Below are 25,507 nucleotides of genomic sequence, written 5' to 3'. Positions count from 1 at the left end.
ATCTCAAACCCCTGTGACAGAGCAGCCGCGACGGAGGGCTATGCTGCAAGGATGGCGGCATCTCCTCGGGTTTAGAGTTTCACCCAGGTGGGAACGGCTCCCTCCTGGCTGACGGGGTCGCATTCCTTTCTCCTTCCTTCTTCTGGTCGTATATCTTCAGCTAAGACCCACTCGGACTTCCTAAGCAACTAAAGCAAGGGATGTGGGAGATCCAGGATGTGTCAGAAACTTTCCCTCCCTCCCTCCCTCCCTCCCTTCCTTTCTTCCTTCCTCCCTTCCTTCCCTTTTTGCCCCATATGTGGAGTGCTAGTATGACTCCCCCCTTTCTAGACCTGGGGGTAATGCTTTTAATATAGAGTACTCACTGTATTTGTATTTCGGATGACTGCCCCCAGAGTTGTTTTTAAATTAGAGTCCCAGCCATCAAATCCCCAGCTCCTGTGTTTGCACACAATTCCCCTTCCACTTAAGCTCTCTGTGTGTTTACACACCCGAGGTCCAACAGCTTGGTCTGATCAAGGTACTGCTTTGGCTTGAAACAGCAGCAGCAGGGGAAGAGGGGTGGCTTTGGGAGAATTTCCGGAGATAGAAGCGCCAGGTGAGTGCGGGACTGTTGGGAGAGGGGTAGAGAGTTGAAGGGAGAGAGGGAAAGAGAGAGGGAAGAGTTCAAGGCAACAGGAAAGATGCTGGCCTTGGTGGCTGTGCAGATGATCGTGTCATCATATTTCCAGGACAGGAAATAAAAGAGGCAGACGGGTTGGAGGCAGAAGAATGAGAATGATGAGTTCGGTTAGGGACATTTATTCACTGGATTCCTTGGGCTTTATTAGACACAGATACCTTGTCTAGAACAACCATGAACAAATGCAACAAGGTCCCTGCACTCCTGAAGCTTACACTCCAGGGGCAGAACAACTTAAACAAATTGATCAACAAAGTAACTGCAGAAATTAAACGGAGTCATGTGATAGACATGCAGCAAGGGCAGCCAGGGAAGGCCTGAGCGTCAGACCTGGAGGTAAGGAGATGCCAGGCTGAGTCTGACAGCCACCCAAGGACATACAAGCAGAGAAGCAGCTTGGATAGAGAAGCTCGGAAGGTTGAATATAGAAGTCTTGGCTGGAGATGATCAGAAAAGATAGGCCGAAAAGCATATCGCAGCAGGTAATGCTATTTCTAGAAAAAGAAAAAACATGCAAAACGATACTAAGGGTACACGGTGGGGGGGGGGGTGTTAGGCTCTTTGATTTTGTTATTTCTCTAAACTGGGTGGTGAGTGCAGAGCTGTGAGGTGTCCTATATAATTTACATACATTTTGCACATCGTAAATATCACAAAGTAAAATACAGACTGAAAAAGTAAAAAAGGCCAGGGTCTCTCCGCATTGCCCAGCCTCTCCGCCTGCAGCAGGCACCAGGCTGCTACGCCCGGTTCTCGCTCCGCTGCTCGGGCCCAGGCTGGCCCCGTCCAGTCTCGGGCTGGGGACGGAACCCCGCCCCCGGGCCGTGCAGTCGCCCCGCCCACACCCTCTGGTCGGCCAATGGGAGCGCAGATCCGGGCCCACACCCCCGCCGTTCAACGCCTCAGCGCGCGCCGCCGCGTGACGTCTGGCCCGGCCCCCGCCACGTGACGGCCGCGCGGTGGGTTCCAGCGGACGCCGGGCTCCTGCCGCAGAGGCCGGGTGAGGGGCCGGCGGCCACGCCGCGGAGGGCGCGGACCCAGGGCTCGGTCGGAGGGGGGCGCGTGCATGGCGACGGCGCCGGCGGCCGCCTGAGAGCAGCGGGGCAAGCGGAGAGGGCCACCTCGCGCATCCTTCGAGCCGCCTCGCGCCAGCGGCGCCGGCGCGGCCATGGCGACCGGCACTCAGCAGAAGGAGAACACGCTGCTCCACCTCTTCGCCGGCGGGTGAGCGTCCCGGCCCGACCCCGCGGCTCTCTCGGCCCGTCCCCCGCGTCCTCGGTGCGGCGCCCTGACCGGTTACGGACCCTCCCCAGGCCGAAGCGCCGGCTCCCTGAGGAGGAAGTCCCGGCGTCGGGCGGTGATGAGGCCCCGGAGGCGTCGGCCTTTTCCCCTCCGGGGTCCGCATCCCCCGAGGGTGGCTTTTACCCCCCACCGAGCCTGCCTCGCTCCCACGCCCATCCCCCTCTCCGTGGCGTCTCCAGCTGTGAGTCCTTTTAAAACAATTACTGGCTGGTGTGACGAGTGTCCCCGGAGGGTGGCCCTGCCTGGTCACTGTGGCCCAGCCGCCCTGGCGACGCCGCCCTCGCGAGTCGCCCTCTCCCGCCCCCCGGCCTGGATTCTCCCCCCAGGGCCTGGGGTGGCCCCCGGAGCTCCTCGGGGTAGCGCAGGGCCGAGCTCAGAGCTCAGACAGCCGAGGGGGCTGCGGGCGTCGGCGGCCAGGAGGGGCCTGGGAAGTGCTGGCGAACCGCGATGCAGGCCGGCCACCTGTGGGCGAGCTATTGGGGGACCCCGGGCGAAAGTTAAGGTCCGGAAGGCGTGTCGAAACGCTTCTTTCCTGCCGGTAGACGCGTCCAAGGTAAGATGTTTCTGTTTCGAGAGCTGCGTGCGCGTTCGTTTGATGATGGTGATCATCATCATCATCATCACCCTGCTGCTGCTATTTTTTCAGCCGGAGGCCCGCCCTGCATTTTTACGGAGGTTGGATGGTTACGGGGTTAGGAAGGGAGCCGATTTGTTTGTTTCTTCTGAAAGATAGACGTTAACATGTTTTTCGAGTGTTAGTAAATTTTTTTTTTTTTTTTTTTCGATACAGCCGGTAGCTTGGGCCCCTTTGGAGTCTTGCAAGGTATCTGGAGTCTAATGGAGGACCTCACAGGCCTGGCACAGCAGTTCTTAAGTGTAGGAACGTATAAAAATCAGATTTTTATTTTTATTTTTGGATTGTCATGTTGACTTGAGTCTTTTAGTTGCAGCTTAGACTGCGGCCTAGATGTGTCCCTTGAGTCATGGTTGAGAGCTTAACCTGTGAAAATGACTGTGCTGAGAAGGTTCTGAGCTCTGTGTACTTCTTCCTGTAGGTGCCCCGGCAGTTTCTTTGTTTTTCCAACCAAAGCATTCATCTCCTCGCTGATGTTTGAAGGAGGGGGGGCAATTCCTAAATTATGACGATGTATTAATTTGTCATTCTGGGGAATTGTAAACAAGTTGTTCGTATTATTAAAGCCAAAAAGGATAATTTTTTCTAAGGATGCTGTACTCGGTGATTTTGATTTATTAACTTTTCTTTATAGTGAGGTGGTCTTTTAAAAATTTCTTTGTGTTTCCTACTGGGCGAGCTGTGGGCTCTGGAGCAGACTCCGTGAGGCCCGCTGCGTAATAGACTGATTGCCCTGTCTGGGTGAGTCTCCCCGCACGCCCTTCACGGTGCCCTCTGGCTGCCCATTCTCCTGCAGGAACACCAGCCTTGTGATGGAGGAAAACTGATTAAAATGTAGCGAGTTCATTAGGGTAGTGCCTGAAGCTCTGAATTTAACAGGTTTCAGTTCCTTCATTAGCCGTACTTCAGGGTTACTTGCTGCAGATATTCAAGAAAGAAAATAAATCTTCCAGAAGGAAGCTTTCAGAGTAACTAGATGGATTTTGATTCCTTCCCACTAGCCTAAAGTATATTACCTCCATTTCTTTTAGGGAAGGGCATTATAGAGCTAATTGTTGAATGGGTGGGTGTATCACACGGTTAAAATCAGTCAGCCCGTGCTCCCGCCTGGACCAGTGGATGAACTGCTGCTTTGCTCTAAGTGACCAGTTTCCATGTTGTTAAGCTGGCATCTTTCCAAAGAACTAAGTTCACTTCCTTTGAAAATAAGTCAGCCTCTGCTCTTTAAATGTCACATTTCTCCTGCTTATTGAATAGCCATTGGAAACTAACATCTAACAAGTTTAATGTTATTAATTAATGATATTGAATAAAGATTGTATCAGGTATTGCAGGCCTGTGAATGGTTAAAAATTGATCTTAGAACCTAGAAAATAAAAACTAAATGCAAAACAACCCAATAGTCTTTCAGATATAATTCTTTTTTAAAAAGACAGTTTCTTGGGGTTTTTGCAAAGGTGAAAATAGTCCTACATTAAGCTGTAAATCATCTTTTGAATATAGTGTTGCCCTATAAGAAAGAAGAGAACTGGAAGAAAGCCCACCCACAAACCAACACCTGGAAATAAGCACTTTAGAAGAAAGTTCTGTGCCTATGTGCATACCAAATGTAGCCCCATAGTTAATTTTAAAATAGGCTCATGATTTAAAAATTGCTTTCTTCCTCATAATATATTGTATTTTAATGGCAGCGAGTTTCTGCGGGTACCTTTTGTGGATGGAGCTTTACTGTTCAGTGGTTATAGTAAAGAAGGCAAACCGTTTCCAAGCCCGTGCCTAGAGTTCAGTGAGGACATTACAGTAATTTATGACAGGACTACTAACTTATTCTGATTACATAATTTCTGATCTCTCATTGATGTTTGGTTGTGGTTTTTTTTTTGCCAATATAAATAGCTGGACATCCTTATGTATATATGTGTAGTTCTCTGATTATTTCCTTCAGGTAAACCTTTAAAAGTACAATTGCTGAGTCAAAACACATTTTTAAGGCTTTGGTTACCTACCAGCACGTTCATAAACCATATCTTTGCGTGGGTGACTTCTGCATGAGGGAACCTCACTCATTTGCTGTTGACTTTTAGTATCTTTAGGGATTTTGCTGTTTTCTGCTTTCTTTCCTCCTATCTCTGAATCTGGGGAGTATTATCAGAACACAAAATGTACTCACACAAATTTTATTTTTATTACATAACAAAACCTATCATTCGTTTTCTACTGTTTAAACTTAACATCTCATTAAGAGAAACACTGAAATCCTCTGAAGGGGCCCTTTGCTGTCTAGGCCTTATGTCTGTTGAGAAAAATCTCTTAAATGTTCCTTGTCCAATCACGTGGGCACTCTTGTTGTCCATGTAATGTTAGTGATGTCCTTCCTCTGCTGAGCAAGCAGTAACATCCCGAGGTGTGATTTAGATGTACTCGGCACCTGAAATAGACTTAAGCTGTCATTAGATTTAGAGAGAGGTTAATGGTCTGGATTATATGCTTTAGGTCTTATTTTTATAGCTTGATATTTTTCTTTTGTCATCAAACATACTTACATAATCTTTAAAATCTATCTTAATGAGAGTAAGACAGATAGAACATGCACATAATATTTTACATATGGCTTACATAAGTATACTAAGATTATAAATTGATTTCATCCAGTGTATTTCATATATATAACAAACACTATTAAAAACTGTATGGTGTTTGGATGAAAGATTCCTGCTAGAATTTAAGCTTCCTGAGGACAACAGCCATGTCTGTTTTCTTCACTGGTACATCCCAAGTACAGGACCCCACATGTTACGGATGCTTAATCAACAACTGTTTAATGATTAACCAAGTGAATAAAAGGTATTGTGGGTCATGCCTGGGAGTATATGCTGATGTGGCTTGTTAAATTATCCCAAATTAAGAGAAGCAGTACTTTGATTATTTGTGAACTGTAAAAACATGGTTCTATATTAAGATTTCCTGAAATGATATTGGCATAGGTAACTTTTTATTTATTATTATTGATTTGAGAGAGAGAGGAAGGGAGAAAGAGAGAGGGAGAAACATCGATTTGTTCTTCCACTTATTTATGCATTCATTGGTTGATTTTTTTATGTGCCCTTACTGAGGATCAAACCCGCAACCTTGGCATGTCTGGACCATGCTCTAATCACTTGAACTACCTGGCCAGGGCAAGGTAACATTATTTTGGATTTGTGTATTTGTGAAAGATACTGGTTCTCTTCAGGTTCAGAAAGTAGTATAGAGTTTTTTATACATTCCCAGTGCTATTTTAAATTTTCTTTCTAAATGAGAAAGAAGACAGGAAATAGCATCTAAAGCATAATTACTGCATCAAAAACTATGCATTTGGCTTTGACTGAATGAATACAGAATTTGTATAATCAAAATCTTCTAAGCCTTATGCCAGAAATTTCTATGTAAAGAGGAACTAGTGTTTTTCAAGGAGTGACCATAGAGATAGCAGATGAAAGGGAAAATTACAACCTCCAGAGATTTGGGTAATTGGGTCTGGCAGTATTCTTTGTTGGTAGAATCCGTATCATAGTTATGTAAAAGCTGTGGGTCTGGATACCAGTTTCCTATCATTTGGGTGGCGATTATAATAAAGAGCATATTGGCCTTGGCTATATAGTGCCTAAAATGAGCCAGTGTATATGTAGAAAACAGAGACTCTTGTTGAAAATTGAGTTTTCAAAATAGTACCTGTTACTTGAAACCCAGAGTTAAAAGGTAAAAATTTGTGTGCATAATTTAAAAATTTTATGTCTCTGATCCCATGAAGATACAGAGTGTGTGTGTGTGTGTGTGTGTGTGTGTGTGTGTGTGTGTGTGTGTGTTAATAGTCTAGCCTTGTTTGTTCTGCTATAAAGTGGAGGAGAGGAGCCTAATTCACAGGGGGAGGGAGGGACCAAGCCGGGCCTATGTGGGTAAAACGATAAACAGTTAAATATATCTTTATTGATTTCAGAGAGAGGAAAGGAGAGAGAGAGAGAGAGAAACATCAATGATGAGAGAGTCATTGATCAAGCCCACAACCCGGGCATATACCCTGACCAGGAATCGAACCCTGATCGCCTGGATCCTAGGTCAACGCTCAACCGCTGAGCCAGCCCGGCCAGGCTAAATATATCTTTATGTAATAAACACAAGACTTTAGTTCTGGGCAGGAAGACAGAGAGAATGGGGGAGGGATGTTTTTATAGAAAAAGGAACAAGTAGTAAAAGAGGGAAAAGGCACAGGAAAATCCAGGTGATAGATTTTTTAGAAAATTAGGCAGATAGCCCCGCAGGGTGTGGCTCAGCAGTTGAGCGTCCACCTGGGATCCAGGCGATCAGGGTTCGATTCCTGTCCGGGCACATGCCTGGGTTGCGGGATCAATCCCCATTCGGGGGCATGCAGGAGGCAGCTGATCAATGACTCATCATTGATGTTTCTATCTCTCCCTCCCCCTCTCCTTTCCTCTCTCTGAAATCAATAAAGATATATTAAAAAAAAAAAAAATTAGGCAGATAGGTTTCAGAGAGTCACCATCTGTTGTGACTACTCTGAGACAAGTAACAGCTGCTCCTCGTGGTCTTTCCACTGCTCTGTTCAAACTCTTTGGATGGTTTTGCTGAATGGACTATCCCAGAGAATTTCCTCAGTGACTAGAGCACTGTTGCCTAGGGGCGAATTAAATTAACTTTCAGGGAGTTGCCACATAGCTGTTAGAAACCTAGCCTACTGGAAACTGGAGTCCTGACTGCTTTTTGGAAGAGTACTGATGAGATTAAAACCCTTTAAGGGCTTTCTTGAGAAGCTTGTGTAAGGTTTTTTTGACCAGGCTCATTTAGAAGGCTTTTAGTTGTAAATAATAAAAAATTCAGTTCTAGTTGGCTTGATGATTGGCACATACATCTGAATTCTAGAGAAAGCTAGACTTAGGTAAGGACTTACCTAATTAGCTCAGCAGTGTCACTGTGGAACCCTGATGACTTCTAGAAATACCTGCTTGACTCCAGAGTTGCTTCTTGCACAAGCACACCATGGCTTACAGCAGCTCCTCGTGTTTCTCCACCATTGAACAAGTCTGGCTGGAGCTGAGCTCTGATTGGACCAACCTGGACATGCACCCATCTCTAAACTGGTCTTTGCTCCCTGGGGAATTGTGCTGCTTGGACTGAATTGTGCCCATTGTAGAACACCTGGCTATGTGGTTGATTGAGTCGGGGCTAAACCTAGAAATGGATTCAATCCCATCCAAACTGCTTAAGAAATCTGGGCTCTTGTTATGACAGGAAGAGGAGATAGATGCTGGGAGACAAGCAGCAGTGGCCTCCACATCGGTTATACTGCCTTCAAATATTGTCTGTTTTATTACTCTCTCAACCTTGGCCAGATGATTATTTGGTTGGGGTGGAGTAGGGCTCTCCTGTAAATTGCTGCCCACTAGATGCTAATACCCCCTCCCTCAATGTCAACAACCAAAAATGTCTCCAGACATTGCCAGATGTCACGGGGCGGGGGGGGCACATTGTCCCTGTTGAGAACCACTGGTCTAGAACAGTGGTTGTCAAACTTTGATCATACAGCCCTACGATTAAAATGTTTGTGCATATTCCCATGTATATTTATATTACTCTATTAGAAGGCATGCACAAAATAGAACTTAAATGGTAGAGATGATAGTGATCAATGTAATGAAATTCCATTTCTCTTTGTACTGTTTTCTCCCTCTGTCTGGTTCATTGTACACACCTCTTAAAGCATGTCCCCCACTTTGGATATTAGTGGTCTGAAATTAGTGGTCTGAAATATTGGTACCTCATCAGAATTAGTCTGTTTCCTAATGACCACTGTGTCACCACCACCACCCCTCTGCGAGGGGCAGAGTGTGCAGCAGGTGACAGTGACTGGTAGTGAGCATGGCTGCATCCTCAAAGAGTCCACTGACTCGTTGATAGTGGGACACTAGCCTGGTTAGGCAAGCACACTGTCCTGGAGGTCATCCTTTGATCAGTGGCATAGATTTGGATGACAGTTGGCCAAATAAGGAGCGCAGCTGACTTGGGGACAAAGTAAAGGTGGTTGACCTGTGCCATATTCCAACTTGTTGACTTTCTGATGAAAGAATTTCCCAGGGAGCTGGTTTTTTGTTTGTTTTTTAGTGACATGGACTCATGTTATTGAACATAAGTAGGTTTCAGCTATTTCTTTATCTTACTCTGTAGCGTATAACTTTTCCAGTGTTTTAAAATATTATACTTTTAAAGCACATGGTTATAGTGATAGATAAGAGTAATTATTTTGTGTGACTAGACATGGTTAGGAAGTTATTTCTTTAACCTCTTTTTTTAAACACTCCCCATTATATCTGATTTTCTTTAGATACATTCTAGTGCTTAGAGCCAATTACACAGAACGGCATTCAGTTAGGCTCACAATTTTTCTTGATACAAAAGGACACTTTAGAGTTTTAAAGTTCTACCTGTCTGGTTAACGGTTTTCCATTTTGAGTATGAGTGAAAGTAGTGTAAATCAGCGAGCAAAGCTGTCTGCAATCCCTCTTCCCATAATGCTCCTGAAGAGGACACCTGAGCACAGTGGGACGAACACAGGCTGTTGACATAGCGGGTCTGGATTTGGGTTTCAGCTTAGACTCTGAGCTGCTTTGTGACTGAGAAAGTGCATCATGTCATTGAGACCCAGGTTCCCATCTGTACAGTGAGGGCACTTCCACTCCACAGCCCCTGAGGGGTAAATGCCGGCTGGTTCACACACTGAGGCCTTCCCGGCGCCCCCACTCCCCATCCCTGCCTTGCTTTTGTGGTTGATGGGCTTTGGCCCACAGTTCAGAAAACACTGTAGGTAAACAGCTTAATTTAGGCGTATGTCACCATGACTTTAAAGTGGGCTTACCTAGATAGTGCAGAATGGCTATTTTTCTCTCCTCCCCTCCCCACCCCTGAAATCTGTATGTTTTATTCTCTTTTTTGAAATTTAGATTCTTTAGGGTGACTTGAGGCTAAATAACAGTTCCTGCCTTGGGGGACTGTTGGAGGACTGGGTGCCTGGCACTAGACGATCATCCCCTCAGTGGTAGGCGTGCTAGCATTTCAGCCGATGGCCCCCAGCTCTTGTGACCAGGATTGACTTCTCTGTGGGCCTGCAGGCTCCTGGTCGTAAGTGCTGTGCAGGGCCTTGACTGCCGTCCTCACTGGGAAGTGCTAGGCCCCGGTGCCTCCAGATTCCCAGCACCTGCGTCCGCTAGAGGAGGAAGTGCTCTGTGAGCCCGGACTGTCCTCCCTACCTCCTCTCATTTTCCCTCAGAAATGCTGGTGCTGTCATTTCTAGCAAGCCACCTGTTGTGCGCCAGGCACTACTGTGCCCTAGCTAGGTGCTCCTGAGACAGTCACTGTGATCATAGGCGGACAGAAAGTGCTGTCTTCAAACATTTAGATCCCTTACAAGACACTCTTCTTGAAACTTCAATTTAATCATTCCTTTGCTTAGCAAATACTGTGAACTTGGGAGTCCTGATGCTGGGCCTACAGATGGGAACGAGACATGTCCTGGGCCTTCATCTTTTCCAAAGAGAAGGACCCGCGTCACTGGTGGTTTGGGATGGCTTTTGATGGTACATGACATGGTTAATTATCGCCAGCCCATCAAGCACGCAGCGTCATAAGTATTATTGTTTAAGAAAAGATGGAAGGAGATATTTTAGGATAAGTGAGTTGTTTAGAAGAAAACTACATAAATTTTTAATTCAGGTAATATTTTGATATGAAAAAATTGTAAAGGAGAGCCCCGATTCAGAGAGAGAGTATGATTAATGAAAACACAGGATGAATCGACTAGTTCTGACCTCAAGGGGGAACACAAGGACTTTGTCATTAAAAGTAAGCTTTGCGCTGGCTTGTGCGGCTCAGTGGTTAGAGCATCGGTCTCAGGTTCGATTGTGGCCAAGGGCACGTACCTTGGTTGTGGGCTCGATCCCCAGGCCTGGTCACAGGGCTCATGCAGGAGGCAGCCATTGATGTGCCTCTCACATCGGTGTTTCTCTCTCTCTCTGTCCCTCCACTCTCTGAAAAGCAATGGAAAAAATATATCCTTGGGTGAGGATTAAAAAGGAAAAGTCAGGCCCGGCCGGGCGTGGCTCAGTGGTTGAGCATCGACCTGAGATCCAGGAGATCGGGGTTCGATTCCCGGTCAGGGCACATGCTCGTGTTGTGGGCTGCAGCTGATCAATGACTCTCTCATCATTGATGTTTCTATCTCCCTCTCTCCCTCTCCTTTCCTCTCTCTGAAATCAATAAAGATATATTTAAAAAAAAAAAAGGAAAAGTCAGCTTTAGTTTAACTTTCAGTGGAGTCCAAGTTAATTAGATTTTAATAAAAGTCTGTTGTAGCAAATGTTGATTGTCTTTTCTCTTTTTTATATCTTTATTGATTTCAGAGAGAGGAAGGGAGAGGGAGGGAGGGAGAGAGAGAAACATCAGTGATGAGAGTCATTGATCCGCTGCCTCCTGCACACCCCCGACTGGGGATCGAGTCCAAAACCCGGGCATGTGCCCTGACCAGGAATCACACTGTGATCTCTTGGATCCTAGGTCGATGCTCAACCGCTGAGCCACATCGGCTGGGCTAAATGTTGTTCAAATAGCATTACCTAAATAACTGTTTGACTGTGAAAAGATGCATTTTCGAGAATATTCATTGCAACGGGGTAGTGGAATTGGAAATGACATGAGTGTCTAACAGTAGGAGATTGGATAAAATATTATACATCAGTACAGAGGAATAGTATGCAGCTATTACAAAGGATGTAAGTGGTGTATATACTGACACTCACAATATCTAGGTAACAGGAAATAAAGTGAGATTAAAAAGCCGGTCATGAAAAGCCCTAAAGGATGTGCTAACGTGTTAACAATGGTTAGCTCTTTAACTGCTGGGATTTGAACTCTTAATTTTTTACCTCCCCATGTGTTTTAATTAGGAAATGAACATGGGTCCTCTTTTTTTAATAAAGAAAAGATCAGTTTCACATTTCGCTTGTGTAGAGAATGGTATGGCGTCTCTGATCCTGTTGTGATTTCTTTTTTCACAGATGCGGGGGCACTGTTGGTGCTATTTTCACTTGTCCACTCGAAGTCATTAAGACAAGGTTGCAGTCTTCAAAATTAACTCTTCGGACAGTCTATTATCCTCAGGTCCATCTGGGGACCATTAGTGGAGCTGGAGTGGTGAGACCAACGTCAGTGACACCTGGACTTTTACAGGTTCTGAAGTAAGTTCAGTCCCCATTCTGGACTCTGGCCACACCCCTGCCCCCACTATCAATACAGGATGTGTATTAAGCACATCAGATAGGATGTTCTGTTTGCACAGCCTCTGTCCAAACCTAAGAATTAGGTTACTGTACCAATACCTTTGAACTCTGACCTTGCTCCGTTGGCGGCAGGGCGCCCACTTTGCATGTGGTCATCATCCAAGGACAGTTAGAGCAAACCTAACAAAGCAAACCAGAAAACCCTGTTCAAATTGTTGCATCAAAGTGTTCTTGCTCATACTCTTTTGAGGGCTAGCAGGAAGCAATGGGGTAGTAAAATGAAATTACAATTTTTAAATCTCACAAGAAGGGTTTTGAGTATTTTAAGAGGAAGTAATCTGGAAACTATTTTAATTTTTTACTACTTGGAAATAGTTATACATTTATAGAAAAGTCTCAATATATATTTAGTAAAGTGGTTTTAAAATATTTTGTTTCATACCTAGGCTACCTGCCTAATTTATTATTCTTATTGCATTAAAAATGTCTCATTTGCTTATGAAGTAGCTAAATAGTCATAAGTTGAATTTGACTTATTGGTATCTATGCTTAAGGCAGAATCAGAAATTCAGAAGAGCCCTTGACAATCTCTGAATTTTACCTGGGGCCCTGTGCTTTAAGAGATGTTCTGTAACGATAGTTGAATTGAAATACACCTGATATTCAAATCTCTGAAACTGACCACTGGAATGGGGTGTGTTCAAGAAAGACATTGCCGTTTACCAGTGTAGTTGCTTAGCTGAGAAATGTTAGGAACAGAGTCCATGAAGTAGAAACGCTCTGTCTGAACAACCGCACCACATACCACTTTGGACAGAGTTCAGTCACATTTCAATAAGGCAGAATGAGTTGGAAAGCACTTACTTTATTTTTGGGTATGTTTTGTTTGTAAAGCCTGCTTACCAGTCACCCAGGCATCAGTGCCAAACGTGGACGAGGTTGCATCCAAGCTTAGTTATTGAGCAAAACTGAACGCGAGACCGGCTGCTGAGGGCGAGGTCCCATGTGGGAGAATCGGAAGCCCAGCCAGAGAAAGAGGCTGGCACCCAACACCCCAGATTCCCACTTTTCACCTTAAACGCTGAGAAGGAGCAGAGGCAGAGGCAGCAGGTCAGGGACGGGCCCAGGAGACAGGGACAGGGACACAGCTGGGAGGCCCACTCTGATCTCAGGAAAGAGCAAGACAGCCCCATATCCTCAAGAAGACATGGCTGTGAAATGTCCCCATCCTGGTTTGCCTTTTTATATGTGTGGGCAGTGGCAGTGTCTCAAGTGACACCTTCTGAGGAACATGAAGTGCTTTGGACATAATGAAACAGACAGGTAATTTGCCAACTTGACTAACATCCTACATGAACTTCCTCTTACGTGCTTGCAGATAACTCATGACTAATGGGTTTACAGATTTGCTGTAACTGGGACACTGTTACCCAAAAGTTGTGGGTGTCAGTGGGCCAAGCCCGTGGGTGAATGAGACTGTTTTTGTAGTTCAGGTTTTTGAGGTTGCATGTTCTACATCTCTGATGTCTCTCTAGCTCCAAAAAATCGCGCGCGAGAGAGAGAGCACAAGAGTGAGCAAACACACGCTCCTCACTGGTCTGGCCTGAGACCTGCTCCCCTCCCCGTCCTCTGTCTGATGCTCACTTAGATCCCTTGGGGACTGCTTTCTCCTGTCTGTGCAGCCTGCCAGTCTCCACACAGCTGTCACTCCTCCCATTGCTTCTCTGATGTTTCCCCTCCCACACCCCTTCAGCTGCCCCTTTAAAAAGCCAGGAACATTGGCGCATTCTGCCTTAGGGCCCGGGTACTGGACGTTATCCGCATGGCTGGCTCCTAGTTATCACCTTTGCAAGAAGGCTTTGCAGTGACCGTGCTATTTAAAACTGAGCCTGCCCTCGTGCTCCATCCCTCCATCCTGCCTTATTTTTATCCCCCGTACTCACCTCAGTCCAACATAGAGTGTAGCTTACTTGTTCGTATTGTTTATTTTCTCCCTGCCTCCACTAGAATGGAAATTCCTCAGAGGCAGGGACTTGATTTTTTTTTTTTTTATCACCGAGGTGTCCCCAACCACCTAGAATGCTGCCTGTCACATAGTAAGCATTCAGTACAAATAGAATTAATGAATGAATTTTGGCACATCAGTAAGATACTGCATATAAAGAGCTCCACATCCCCCCTGCACCCTTCATGTAAATATGCACTTCCTGTACTTTTTAAATGTAAAATTTACAACTGAGTTTCTTGGAAGTCAAGGCAGAAAGGAGACTATCATGTTACACAGTTCTCTTCTAAAGAAAGCACACTAACTCTTCAGGGGAAATGCATGTCTTCCTGCTAATAAGTTCTAATAATGGTCTGTTACACTCCCATATAGACACTGCTGACAGGAGCAGCATTATCTGAGGGTGGGCTGGCAGAAGGTGACTGCTTTCCCTGTCCAGCGTGACTCAGTGGTTGAGTATCGACCCATGAACCAGGACGTCACGGTTCGATTCCTGGTCAGGGCACATGCCTGGGATGCAGGATTGATCCTCAATTGGAGGCATGCAGGACACAGCTGATCAGGGACTGTCTCTTATCATTGATGTTTCTATCTCTCCCTCTCCCTCTCTGAGAAATGTGTGTGTGTGTATATAAAAAAGGTGACCGCTTTGCACTCTGCCATCACCCTGGTTAAAGCCACCTCTCTTCTCTCCCTGGGTTATTACTAGATTGCTTTCTAATTCTTCCAATAACGATCCCTAGTAAGGGCAGAGATGATGGTTCAGTTGCTTAGTATTGGTCTTACTCTTTCAGGAATCACTACTTTAAAAGGCTTAACAGGCAACAGAACTTGTTTACAGGAAGTTTCTTTTTCAAAATGGAAATTGGCATTTGCTGGCGTCACAGGTACAGAGTACCTGTTACAGAGTACGTTTTCTCCATTGCAGCACCAAAAGCCTTTATATTTTGAGTGAGGTTACTTAAAAAGGCTCTCACTGTTAAATTTGCCAAAGGGGAAGAATTTATCAGTTTATTCCAGGTATCTGTCTTAAAAAGTCTTATGCTTAATCTTTTTTTAAAATTTAAATCAGAGCTCCTCTTATTCTTTACTCAGGTAATTTTTACTCAGATGCCTTTTTAATCTGAAAAGTAATATATTAGTGATCTAGTTATGTTATATAAATAAAACTGATGTGTTCAGATGAGATCTTTGTCTTGGATCGTGATCTAAAACTAGTGAAGATGAAACGCTCCAAATAAGGCCCTTGTTTTCTTTTTGCATTTCTTTCCTAAATGAATGTTTCTACAACTGTGGGAAAATGAGTCTGGATCCTAACATGCTTTATTTTGAGGCTGAAGTGTACCATTTATAATAGGCACTTGATTGTTCCAGAAGAGTTTTGTACACAGCCAGCAAGGTTAGAAGTTTGAATTATGTAACAGATTTGACTTCTTGCCCACTGTTAATATGCGTCACCGGGGACACAGTCCTTGTGCAGTTCCGAAGAGGCCCGAGTCCCTTGAGGATGAGTGTTCCTCCTGCATTATAGATGAGAGGCCCAGGCTTTCTGGAGCCAGATAGTCCTGGAATTGTGTCTAAATGACCTCTGGGCTGGCCGCACAGTGTACACTGAGGGGGACAGATAGAATCTAAACTTGAAACATTTTGAATAGACTGACCATTTGAAAATCTTTTACATACTATAAGGTGCAGGTCACTTCAAGGTGGTGTTTAAGAAAAGATTTTGTTTGGAGAACTTGGCTTCTTATCAGTCCTTTTGTAAGAAAGAACAGAAGCAAAGTATTTAAAGTTGGAAACACCGAATTCTCATCCTCTGTTAAGGGCCGAATTACTTGTTTTGGGCCAGTGTGAAAATTCACTGGAACTCTATGACCTTCATCTGGCTGCTTAGATTTAGAGAGACCCAAGAACTGTCTTTGCCCCAAGCCCTTGTTCCCATAACTTTTGGGCTAGAATCATGTCCCTGTGTCAGACCCTTTCTCAGTGCTTGTTGTCCCTACAGGATTTCCGTGTATAAACCCTGGAGGTCTTGCTCCTGTGTGAACAGGAAAGAGGCTTCTCGCAAACATGTGAGACTGATGCTTCTGAAGCAGTTTTTCACTGTGTTAATGTGGCTGCATTCTTCAGCCTTCCCGATTCTGTATTGTGATTTAATCAGATAAAGCCTGGGGCTTGCAAACAACCTATTCTTGGCTAAAGGGGAGGCTCACTCACAGCCTGTTTTGCATAAGCCTTGCCTAAGGATTTGAAAGATACCACCTTTTTTAAAATTTTTATTTTTTATTCAGGTCGATCTTGGAGAAGGAGGGACCAAAGTCACTGTTTAGAGGCTTGGGTCCAAATTTGGTTGGAGTTGCACCATCAAGGTAAGCTTTAAATTTTCAGCCGGGTCCCTGTATACCTGTGTAATGTACCGAGGCCTTTTTCACAGGAGAGCCATACTGCTAGATGGCCAGTTTCTTCTGTGCAGGATTTGCCTGAATACATCTGACAGAAATAGTGATAGCCGTTGGTGTGTCTTTAGTGCATCTGTGAGAAAGCGATTCTAGTTATTTTATTACATTGAAAACTAGTCTGCTCTCACCCCTGGGATCTTCTCTAAGTAAGTGTGGTATGTGTTCAGCAGCATTGCCCCCCACCCCCGGGTTACACATACTAATTTTAGTGTAAGGCAGGACACGTGTGGTATATTTTAGAAATACTTCAAATTTTAAGAGTTACAGTATATGTTGGTGCCTAACGGATTGGCATTTATCCAGAATGAAGACTACAGTGGACTTTGTATGTATATTACCAAAATCTTATTTTCCTCAGTTCTTTTGGGCTCTTCCCATCACTACTGAATACTTTTTAGAGAGATGAGCAGCACCTTCCTCAGGGAGCCTGCAGTGGGTCTGGGTTTAGCACAGATGAGGTCAAGCTTTTGGTTACATGTTAACTTCTTGCCCGTATTATTTTCCTGAATTTTTCAGAGGTTGCAGAGGGACGTACATTTACAGTGCCATGCCGGTGTCTTTATAGCGTTCTCTCTTTGTTCTAACAGGGCTGTGTACTTTGCATGTTACTCCAAAGCCAAAGAGCAGTTCAATGGCATTTTTGTGCCTAATAGCAATACTGTGCACATTTTCTCAGCTGGCTCTGCAGGTACGTTACCCCCGTGGTGGAGAGAAGCGTCTCACCTTCCAAAAGCATGTGTTGTGCCTTTTACGGGATTAGAAGTTTGCTCTCTGCTTCTTTTGCATCTAAAATCATTTTTCTAATGCTTTATGTTAGAGCTGATAAAATACGAGTATTTAGGATCAGTTTTTCACTTGGTTCCTGTTTCTTTAACCACTAAAGCTTTGTATTCTTCCTCAGAATGTACGTGTTCCATGCATGCTAGTTGTTGGTGCAGTGCTTGTTTTCAAGGAATTTTCATGTGGTTTTCATGGCTATTTCATTATGTTACATTCTAAAATTTGACCTTTTTTTTTTTCTTTTCATGACACTCATGGTGTCCAGCACACCCTGTGTACATTTGGCACTTTTGTCCTTACCACTAGGTTCTGTGATGAGGGTTGGGGGCTGGTGGGTTTTTAGGGGGCGGTGACAGATCAGAGAGCGTCTTTTCAGGGAGTCATCCCACTTACTGTGGGAAATTTATAACAGGATTTTCCCCCCAGGAAATATTTGGCAGAAGAACCCAAAAACTCAGCATGGACTTGTAGATTGCTGAGAGAAGGCTTTGTCATTTTATAGATAAGGTTTATGTCTGTTTAACTAGAAAGGTATTACATTGGCAGTTTGTGAAAAATTTCCGCCTTCTGCCAGGCTGTAAAGTGTATGCACAAGTTCTGTCTCTTACGACAAATAAAAGTACTAGTAACACATCTGAATAGCTATAGGTAATTTCTGGACCCCAGTAGAAAATAATGTTAAACAGGAAAGGTGTGTGTGCTGAGTATGGAGCCCTGAGGAGCAAGTGTAGTGTCCACTTCTGAGGCCGATAGTGGGTTAGCTGTGACCTAAATACTGGTCATCAGATGTGCAGCTTCTGCAAAGTTCACTTAGAAGAACCCTTGCTACCTAAAGAGGACCTGGAGGCAGTTTTAATCTCTCTCTAGGTTCCTGGTATCTGACTGATGTGCTTAGGACTGGGGAGGGGAGAGGCATTTGAAGAGGGTCACTATGGGGGGGCTGATGCCATGACTCTGCCTTGTTCTGGCTGGTCTGGAATGATTAGTGTTAAGATGGGAAAACTTACTAACAAATGGTTCCTGTAAGCAGATCAGTGTTAAAACTTCAGTTTCCTGAAATGATTAGTCAGGTATTAAAATGCCTATGTTTGGATTCACTTAAATGAGATTTAGTTTCTACTATTTTAAGTTTGATATAAGGTAACCTTTTGGATTAGGACAGCAACTTTTAAAAACAAATTATTTGTGGACCTGACACTTACAAATTGAGTTTTAGAATGGTTTCATGTTTACCTTAGGAATCACATTGACAGAAATACCAACAGCACCACCTAGAGGCTGGGAAACACTAGACGGCTCTAGAAACGAGAGATTTTTTTTTAGGTCCAACATACCAAGAGAAGTTACATTTTAGGGGACTGGAGCTTCTGTCTGCAGTACAGAACTGTAGCTGCTTCCTACTATCCATTTTTACTATTAAACCATTGAAAGCCTGATTTCAACATTTATCAGATGGAATAGACAACTTTAATCAGCATTGGTTGTGTTCAGTGATGACACTGTCTATTGTTTTTTTCTTCCAGCTTTTGTCACAAATTCCTTAATGAATCCTATATGGATGGTTAAAACCCGGATGCAGCTAGAACGGAAGTAAGTTATTAAGTGTTGCTTCCTCGATAGAAGACTTCTTGGGGATGTCCCCCCCATTCCTGTCTTTTGAATGCAGTGTACAGACGGACTCCTTGTTCTTTTTGAATGTGAGCCTATGTAGCAGCTTCTTTAGTTTGAAGATTCGTGCTGTCAAGCATTGTGGGGGACAAGGGCCAACAGAAATGGTTGGAGGTTCGCTCACTGTGGCCCCTGGTCTGCAGTGCCGACCTTCACAGACGGTCGGGGGTCTCTGCTCTGGGCCAACCCCACGCCAGCTGCAGCGCTGTGGGCTTTCCCCAGGTGCTTCTCTTTCAAGTGGGAAGATGGCAGTGAGGGCAGAGCAGCAGATGCCATCAGGCCCCTCGGGGCCATTTGAACCCCAAGGCCCTCAGTGCGTGGGTTTCTGCCCTAAAACTCTTCCACAGGCTGCGGATTCTTTGGTAGTTGGTGAAGCCCGCAGGCCCTGCTTGGTTGTGCTAACACCAACCTGTCTTTCCAGCTTCTAATCAGCATCCTCTCCTGGAAATCTTAAGTAGCCACTTCCAATTCCAGGTGTGCACAGTGTCCTCGTAACCTTAGCGGTGGATAAGTGCATGAGTCGGCTGAGAGCCTCCGTGTGCATCCTTTTAAATCTACCTGGTAGTGATCTGTGCTCAGGAGATTGTAAAGCTTTCTTCAGGTCAGCTCTGTTAACATGTCCCTCAACAGTGAGTGTTTTTGCACGCTTCCTGTACACTAGTCACCGGGGAGACAGGGAATAAGACACAGGCCCTGCCTTCCATAAACTCAGCTTTACAGAAAAGAAAATCACAGTCTGATGGATTAAGGGTCCTAAGTACTGCAGGACCCTGTAGGGTCCCTAATGCAGTCTAGGCAGGATGGACAGAGAAGGGCAGCCAGGGGCCTCCTGTAGCTGCAGCGTCCACCTTGCCATCTGAGAAACAGCCGGCAGTAAAGAGGGCTGCAGGCAGAGAGAACTGTGTGCACAGAACATCTGGAAGCAGAAAAGCATCGTTAATTTTGGGGAACTAGAAGAAGGGAAGTGTGGTCAGAGTGTACCACATGCGAATGTTCTGGAGCAGGAGGGAACTATGGAAAGATAAGGCTGGAGAAACATCCTTAAAAACCTGGGGAAGGAATTTGGAGTTGGACCTGGGCTTTATTTGGAGGGCAGTGGAGAGTCATTAAGAGAAATTTTTGGCAGCCTGGGGCACTTTGCCCCCAGGGGACATTTGGCAATGTCTGGAGATATATTTAGTTGTCACAGCTTAGGTGGGATACTGCTGACATGTGGTGGGTAGAGGCCAGGGTCCTATAGTGCAGAGGACAGCCCCCACAACAGAATTATCTGGCCCAAAATGTATTTCTCAGGCTGCATAGAGGGTGGTAAGCAGGGAGTGGCCTGTTTGGATTTGTGTTAGAAAAGGTCACCCCAGCTCGGGTGTAGAGAATGGCCTGGGGGAAACACAGTGGAGAAGGCCCATCCAGACAGATGGGAGCAGGAAGGGTCTCTGACTGTGACCAAGGCAAATCTGTCAGGTCCTGGGATTCAGTTTGTGTCCAAGCAGTTCATGAAAACTGCGTCACCAGGAGGAGCACCCAGCCTGAGGTTTTTGCTAAGTTGTGTAGTCTGTAACGTTTGTGATTTTATAAATTTAGAAGTGATGGAGTCAGAGACAAGCGATGAGAAAGGGCATCCTTTCACTCACCCCCTTGTTGAAGGTTGGTGGTTTTCCTTCAGTATTTTCTTAGAACACCTTTGTATCGTAACTAACTACTCTTTACACATCAGCCTGTCTCCCTTCCGCTTCCAGCACTTCCCATGTCTTACTGCCTTCACAGCAGTTTCAGCCTGGCACTCGTGCCGTAGTTTACTTATCTCTGCCTGTTTTAGGTGTTTGGATGGTTTTGATTATATTTTCTGTGTGATGAATGTCTTTCTCCATGTAGCTCTTTCCAAAATCATGTCAGAGGCTGTGAATGTGACTCTTGTACAGGCCACACACTCTCTGTGGGCCGGTCAGGTGGCCCAGCTTGTGGACCTGGGCTCGCAGTGCACCAGGCGCAGGCAGCCCCCACAGTGCAGGGAGGACATGTGTCACCCACTGATTTCCTTCCTGTCCAGCGATCGTCTTTTTGGTGCCCACTCACTCATATGTTCTGACGGCCTGTCGTTGGTCTCCGTTACCAGGGTGCGTGGCTGCAAACAGATGAACACGCTCCAATGTGCACGCCACGTTTACCGGACGGAAGGCATTCGCGGCTTCTATCGGGGATTAACTGCCTCGTATGCGGGAATCTCAGAAACTGTCATCTGTTTTGCTATTTATGAAAGTTTGAAGAAGTATCTGAAAGACGCTCCATTAGCCCCCTCTACAAATGGGACTGAGAAGAATTCCACAAATTTTTTTGGACTCATGGCAGCTGCTGCTGTGTCAAAGGGATGTGCCTCCTGTATCGCCTATCCACACGGTATGTGCTGCTTTCTCTCCCAGAGCAGTGAAACAGCTGTCAGGTTGTGTCATTTGTCAGTGTACATAGAGACCCCTGGAGCCAGTTGAAATGCAGGCGCCGGCAGGTAGTGATGGAACCAGCCCAGGTGCATCTGGTCTCCCCCATGTGTATGCACGCACAAGCTGGCTGTGTGAGTGGCAGGAACTTGGTGACACTCAGCCCCAGCTGCTGTACCCAAAACTTGCTGTGCAGAATGTGGGCCTTGTGTTGTAGAACTTCTGATGCTTTCAAGAAGCCAAAAATCTGGATTTTATTTAAAAATCTCTCGATTTAAAAAAAAATGACATAGGAGCCAAACTCTAAAAAAAATCAGCTTCCAGTTTGAATGGAATGCTGAGTAAAGCTACTTTGGGGTTTATTTTTTAAAGAATTATAGGCCTCATGTCCTTCTGACCTACTATTAAAAAATAACTTTGTTTACTGTGCCACAAAAAAAAGGTTTTTTCAGAAGCCTACTGTACTGTCAGCTATGACAAATGCACATGGTGAACTCAGTAACAGGTAGATGAGTCCCCTGGGTGAGCCAGAGCCCTCAGGGGCCTCAGGGCTCATGGGGAAGTGGTCAGGCTGGCCCCCTCATCGTAGGCAGGCAGAAGCGTGGGCCTAGGTGAGGGGGGCCAAGTGCGCCAAGGTTTGAAAAGGAAGGAGGCCGCGTGTAAGCTGGACAGAGTGGAGGATGCTGGGAGGAGAAAGGTGGGGAGGGCATGAAAAGAGTCTTGTGGAAGGTATTACTTAATACACATTTCACCTTCTGTGAAATTACAGTGTTTGCTTAATGTGAGTAGAAAACCATAAACTATAAAATTAATTCCCATTCAAGCTAAGCTTTTTTTTTTTTAATATTTTTTAGAGAGGGAAAGAAGCATCGATTTGTTGTTCAGTTTGTTTATGCACTCATTGGTTGCTTCCTACATGTGCCCTGATTAGGGATCGAACTCACAACCTTCACATATCGGGACGGTGCTCTAACCAACGGAGATACCCGACCAGGGCATCTATTGAGATCTTAACATGGTTTTTTATTTTAGGTGGCAAATAGGCAGAGGTATACACTGACAATTATAAAGCTGTGTGCGTTGAAGTCTCTCCTCATATTGCCTGGAAATGCAACTTATTTGTCACATAAAGTATGTGTTTCTCTCTACAGAAGTCATAAGGACGCGGCTCCGGGAGGAAGGCACCAAGTACAAGTCTTTTGTCCAGACCGCTCGGCTGGTCTTCCGGGAGGAAGGCTACCTTGCCTTTTACAGAGGACTCTTTGCCCAGCTCATCCGGCAGATACCGAACACAGCCATCGTGTTGTCCACCTACGAGCTGATTGTGTACCTGTTGGAAGACCGTCCTCAGTAACCTAAGGCCAGAAAATTGTGATCTAGAAGAATAAAACTGAAAAACTCAGTAGAGAATTTCTTTTCCATTGATGTTTAGAATGCTCGAGACTGACACAGGAAAGGCCATAAAAGACGTGGCTCGTGTCACCTGTTGGACATTTCCTTTTGGATTCATGTATTCTGGAAGGTTTAAATTCATTAACGTTAATAGTTAATTATAATTTTTTTTAACTTAAGAGGATTCAGGACTAAGCAGCAACTAAATTAAATCATGCTATTTAATTTAAGTATAAATTTGGCTTTTGTGCTCTTTGATGTCCACTGTACTGTGAACTATAGGGCTCAGGGAAACGAGCTTTAGAAACACGGGGACCTCTGAAGTCCAAGTGCACTTGTTTCCTGATCTGAGTGTCAGACCTTGCGCGGGGCAGGTAGGAGGGTCCCTGTTGGGTGGTCTCCTTTGTGCATTTCCAAGTCTCATGCAGATTGATACTCCAAGCTTTCAGGCTGCTGAGCTAAAAACAACAGTCGTACAGCGTTCTGACATTGGTTCTTTTAAGCTATACACATTTTCCTGAAGCTGTCCTTTATCCCCAGTTGGAACCAAAGGCGAGAGTTTTAAAGAACCGTTTCCCAGTGGCCTCGCTCTTGCATGTATCTCCAGAAGTTAAGCCTAGTCGAGCCTGCGTGCTTTGTAGGCGTGTTACAGTGCGGCTGGCTGTGAACATGGGATGCAGTGAGCGATGCGCCCGCTCTGGGGCCTGAGCCTGCTCTCGGCCCCTACTGCTGGGAAAGAGGCGCGTGACGCAGGCTGATTGCCGGCTCCTTGGAAGGCTCACTTTTACTCTGACTAGAAGTGGTGGTGGTATTTAAATACCCTAGTTCAAAAAAATTTTTAAATCCTAGAAATGAGAAATTATGAAAATTGTAGACCCACCCTCCCATCTTAAAAGGAAATTTAGTAAGGGACAGAAAGCCAAGACAGAAGGCGGGTACGATGGATGGCCTCCCATTAGCTCTCTCACTGGACCTGGCGCATATTGTGCATTGGGCTCCCTTTCGGTGTGAATGTCAGAAAGATGACTCTAAATAACCAGTTCTTGGAGTTTCCAACTGAGTTGCACATACTCTGGTAGGGAGGCGAGGAGGATGGTTTCTAACTGTTTTTAAATTGAGTTTAATTTTGTTTCCCTTGAGTCATAAAGGAAGTTGGTTGGTGGTGGTGAGCTCTCTAGTGTAATTTGCTTCAACTTTCAACAACTTATGTAGAAGTCAAGATAAATGACATCAGTCATGCTTCAGTGCTTCCAAAATGCAGGACAGTCGAGAGATTTCTATCCAGAAACTCATTGTAACGGCTGTTTGATAGTGGCACTTATCAACGTCTTTGTTTTAGTAGTCATATTAAGACCTGAATTTTTCCTCAAGGTTTTATCTAATATGAAGATTAAAAATTCGGTTGTTTAATGTTCACTAATTGGGTAAGAGAATTATTTCAAAATAATATCCACTTACACTTTCTTCTTGAATTAATAAATTTGATGTTGACCTAGTACAAGTTAGTTCTCTGCTTGCTTCTCCTGCACCAGGGCGCTGAAATGCAAGAAATATGGGCCCCAAAGGCGGGATGAGAACAGGCCGGAAAAAGTGATGCTTCCTGTGTGAAGGGGCTTGTTGGATTTTTAAGTGGGAAATGCCACTGGTTGAGCTGTTAATGGGGAAATCCCATGATTAATTTCTCTGTTCTCCACAAGCTTAGTCGTTGGGATTTTATTGTTTTTAAGTAATATAATATATATAAAAACCCTCATTGCTTACCCAGTGTGTGCCAAGCACTGTGCAAAGTGTTGTGTGTTTTCTCATTTAAGTTAATTCTGACAACCATGTGAGGCAGGTATTATCATCACATTTTACAAATAGGAGGCTCAGAGGTTTACATGACTTGTTTGAGGTCTCGGAGATGGTGAGTAATAAGCTGACCAGTAGTAGGTCTGTACTGCTTCTCCAGTAGATGAATGAAAAGTAGCGGAGGCATCTGAACCTGTGGAGTGTTCTAACTGAAGCCAAGTTCCAGCCCAGCACTGCATTCAGTTCACCTAAGGATTGGGTCCCCAAAGAGCTGCACTGGAACCAGTAGTGCCCTGACAGTCCTTCCTGTGAGTGGGTTACTGTGTAGATGCTGGATCTTCCTTGGAAAAAGAACGGTACTTAAACAGAATGTCACATGTTTAGAGGGCAGCTTCACTGCTGTTCATTCCTCTGGGTGCTCCAGACTGGTGAAAGCAGCAAGACCGCAAACGAAAGGCCTTTGCTCTAACACCCACTTCCAAGAATAAGGAGCTTCCAGTGCAGACTCTAATCACCCCCAGGTTTTGGGTGGGCTCCCTTCCCTCTCTGCAGGCAGCTTGTTGTAGATGCACTCTACTAGGGTGTGGGACAGATTGGCCACAGGAAACCTGTCAATCCACCACTGCTACGACAATGAGAACTCGAATGGTGAGCCCCCAAAACATGGAAAAGTGGGAATACTGAAATACATTGTGTAATTAAATACAAATATTTTCTCTCTTCTTTTTAGTTAGTAATTTAGCCAAAATCCATAATACTAGAACACATAAAATGTATCTTCCCCACTAATCCCACCTCCTGGAGGTAACTTTGCAGTTCATTTAACTGTCTTCTGCCTCCTGCAAGAATACACAGTATAGGGGTTTATTTAAACTTCAGATATCAAAGTTAATATGCATGTTGCTTTTCCTGAACAGTGTATCATCCCTCCAGGCCAATACCTACCTATAGCTCTGACATTCTAATCGTTGCATTACGTTCATGTTCAGACATAGGACTGTCCTATGATTTATTTAATCTCATCTCTATAAATATAATC

The 25,507-nt window shown here is 44.9% G+C and overlaps 1 protein-coding gene across 1 annotated transcript; it reads left to right on the top strand.

Annotated features, from left to right (window-relative positions):
- Positions 1 to 1,804: 1,804 nt before the first annotated feature.
- SLC25A33 (solute carrier family 25 member 33) lies at positions 1,805 to 22,914 on the top strand. Its single transcript, XM_087820124.1, has 7 exons — positions 1,805 to 1,906; positions 11,720 to 11,899; positions 16,238 to 16,315; positions 16,993 to 17,093; positions 18,709 to 18,775; positions 20,967 to 21,247; positions 22,437 to 22,914. The coding sequence occupies exons 1-7, from the start codon at positions 1,851 to 1,853 to the stop codon at positions 22,637 to 22,639; spliced, it is 966 nt and encodes a 321-aa protein (XP_087676250.1). The 5' UTR covers positions 1,805 to 1,850; the 3' UTR covers positions 22,640 to 22,914.
- Positions 22,915 to 25,507: the final 2,593 nt, after the last annotated feature.

This window comes from Miniopterus natalensis, chromosome 9 (genome assembly GCF_054644295.1).
Source record: "Miniopterus natalensis isolate mMinNat1 chromosome 9, mMinNat1.hap1, whole genome shotgun sequence".
In the NCBI taxonomy this organism is placed as follows: Eukaryota; Metazoa; Chordata; class Mammalia; order Chiroptera; family Miniopteridae; genus Miniopterus; species Miniopterus natalensis.
Note: the sequence above shows the minus strand (reverse complement) of the source record. Positions and strands in the feature narration are given on the sequence as shown.

Bases quoted from the DNA above. Each gene is read 5' to 3' on its own strand.
- SLC25A33 (XM_087820124.1), top strand. From the start codon at position 1,851: ATGGCGACCGGCACTCAGCAGAAGGAGAACACGCTGCTCCACCTCTTC. The intron at 11,900-16,237 runs GTAAGTTCAGTC...TTTTTTATTCAG, and splicing joins GGACTTTTACAGGTTCTGAA to GTCGATCTTGGAGAAGGAGG. The intron at 17,094-18,708 runs GTACGTTACCCC...TTTTTCTTCCAG, and splicing joins TTTCTCAGCTGGCTCTGCAG to CTTTTGTCACAAATTCCTTA.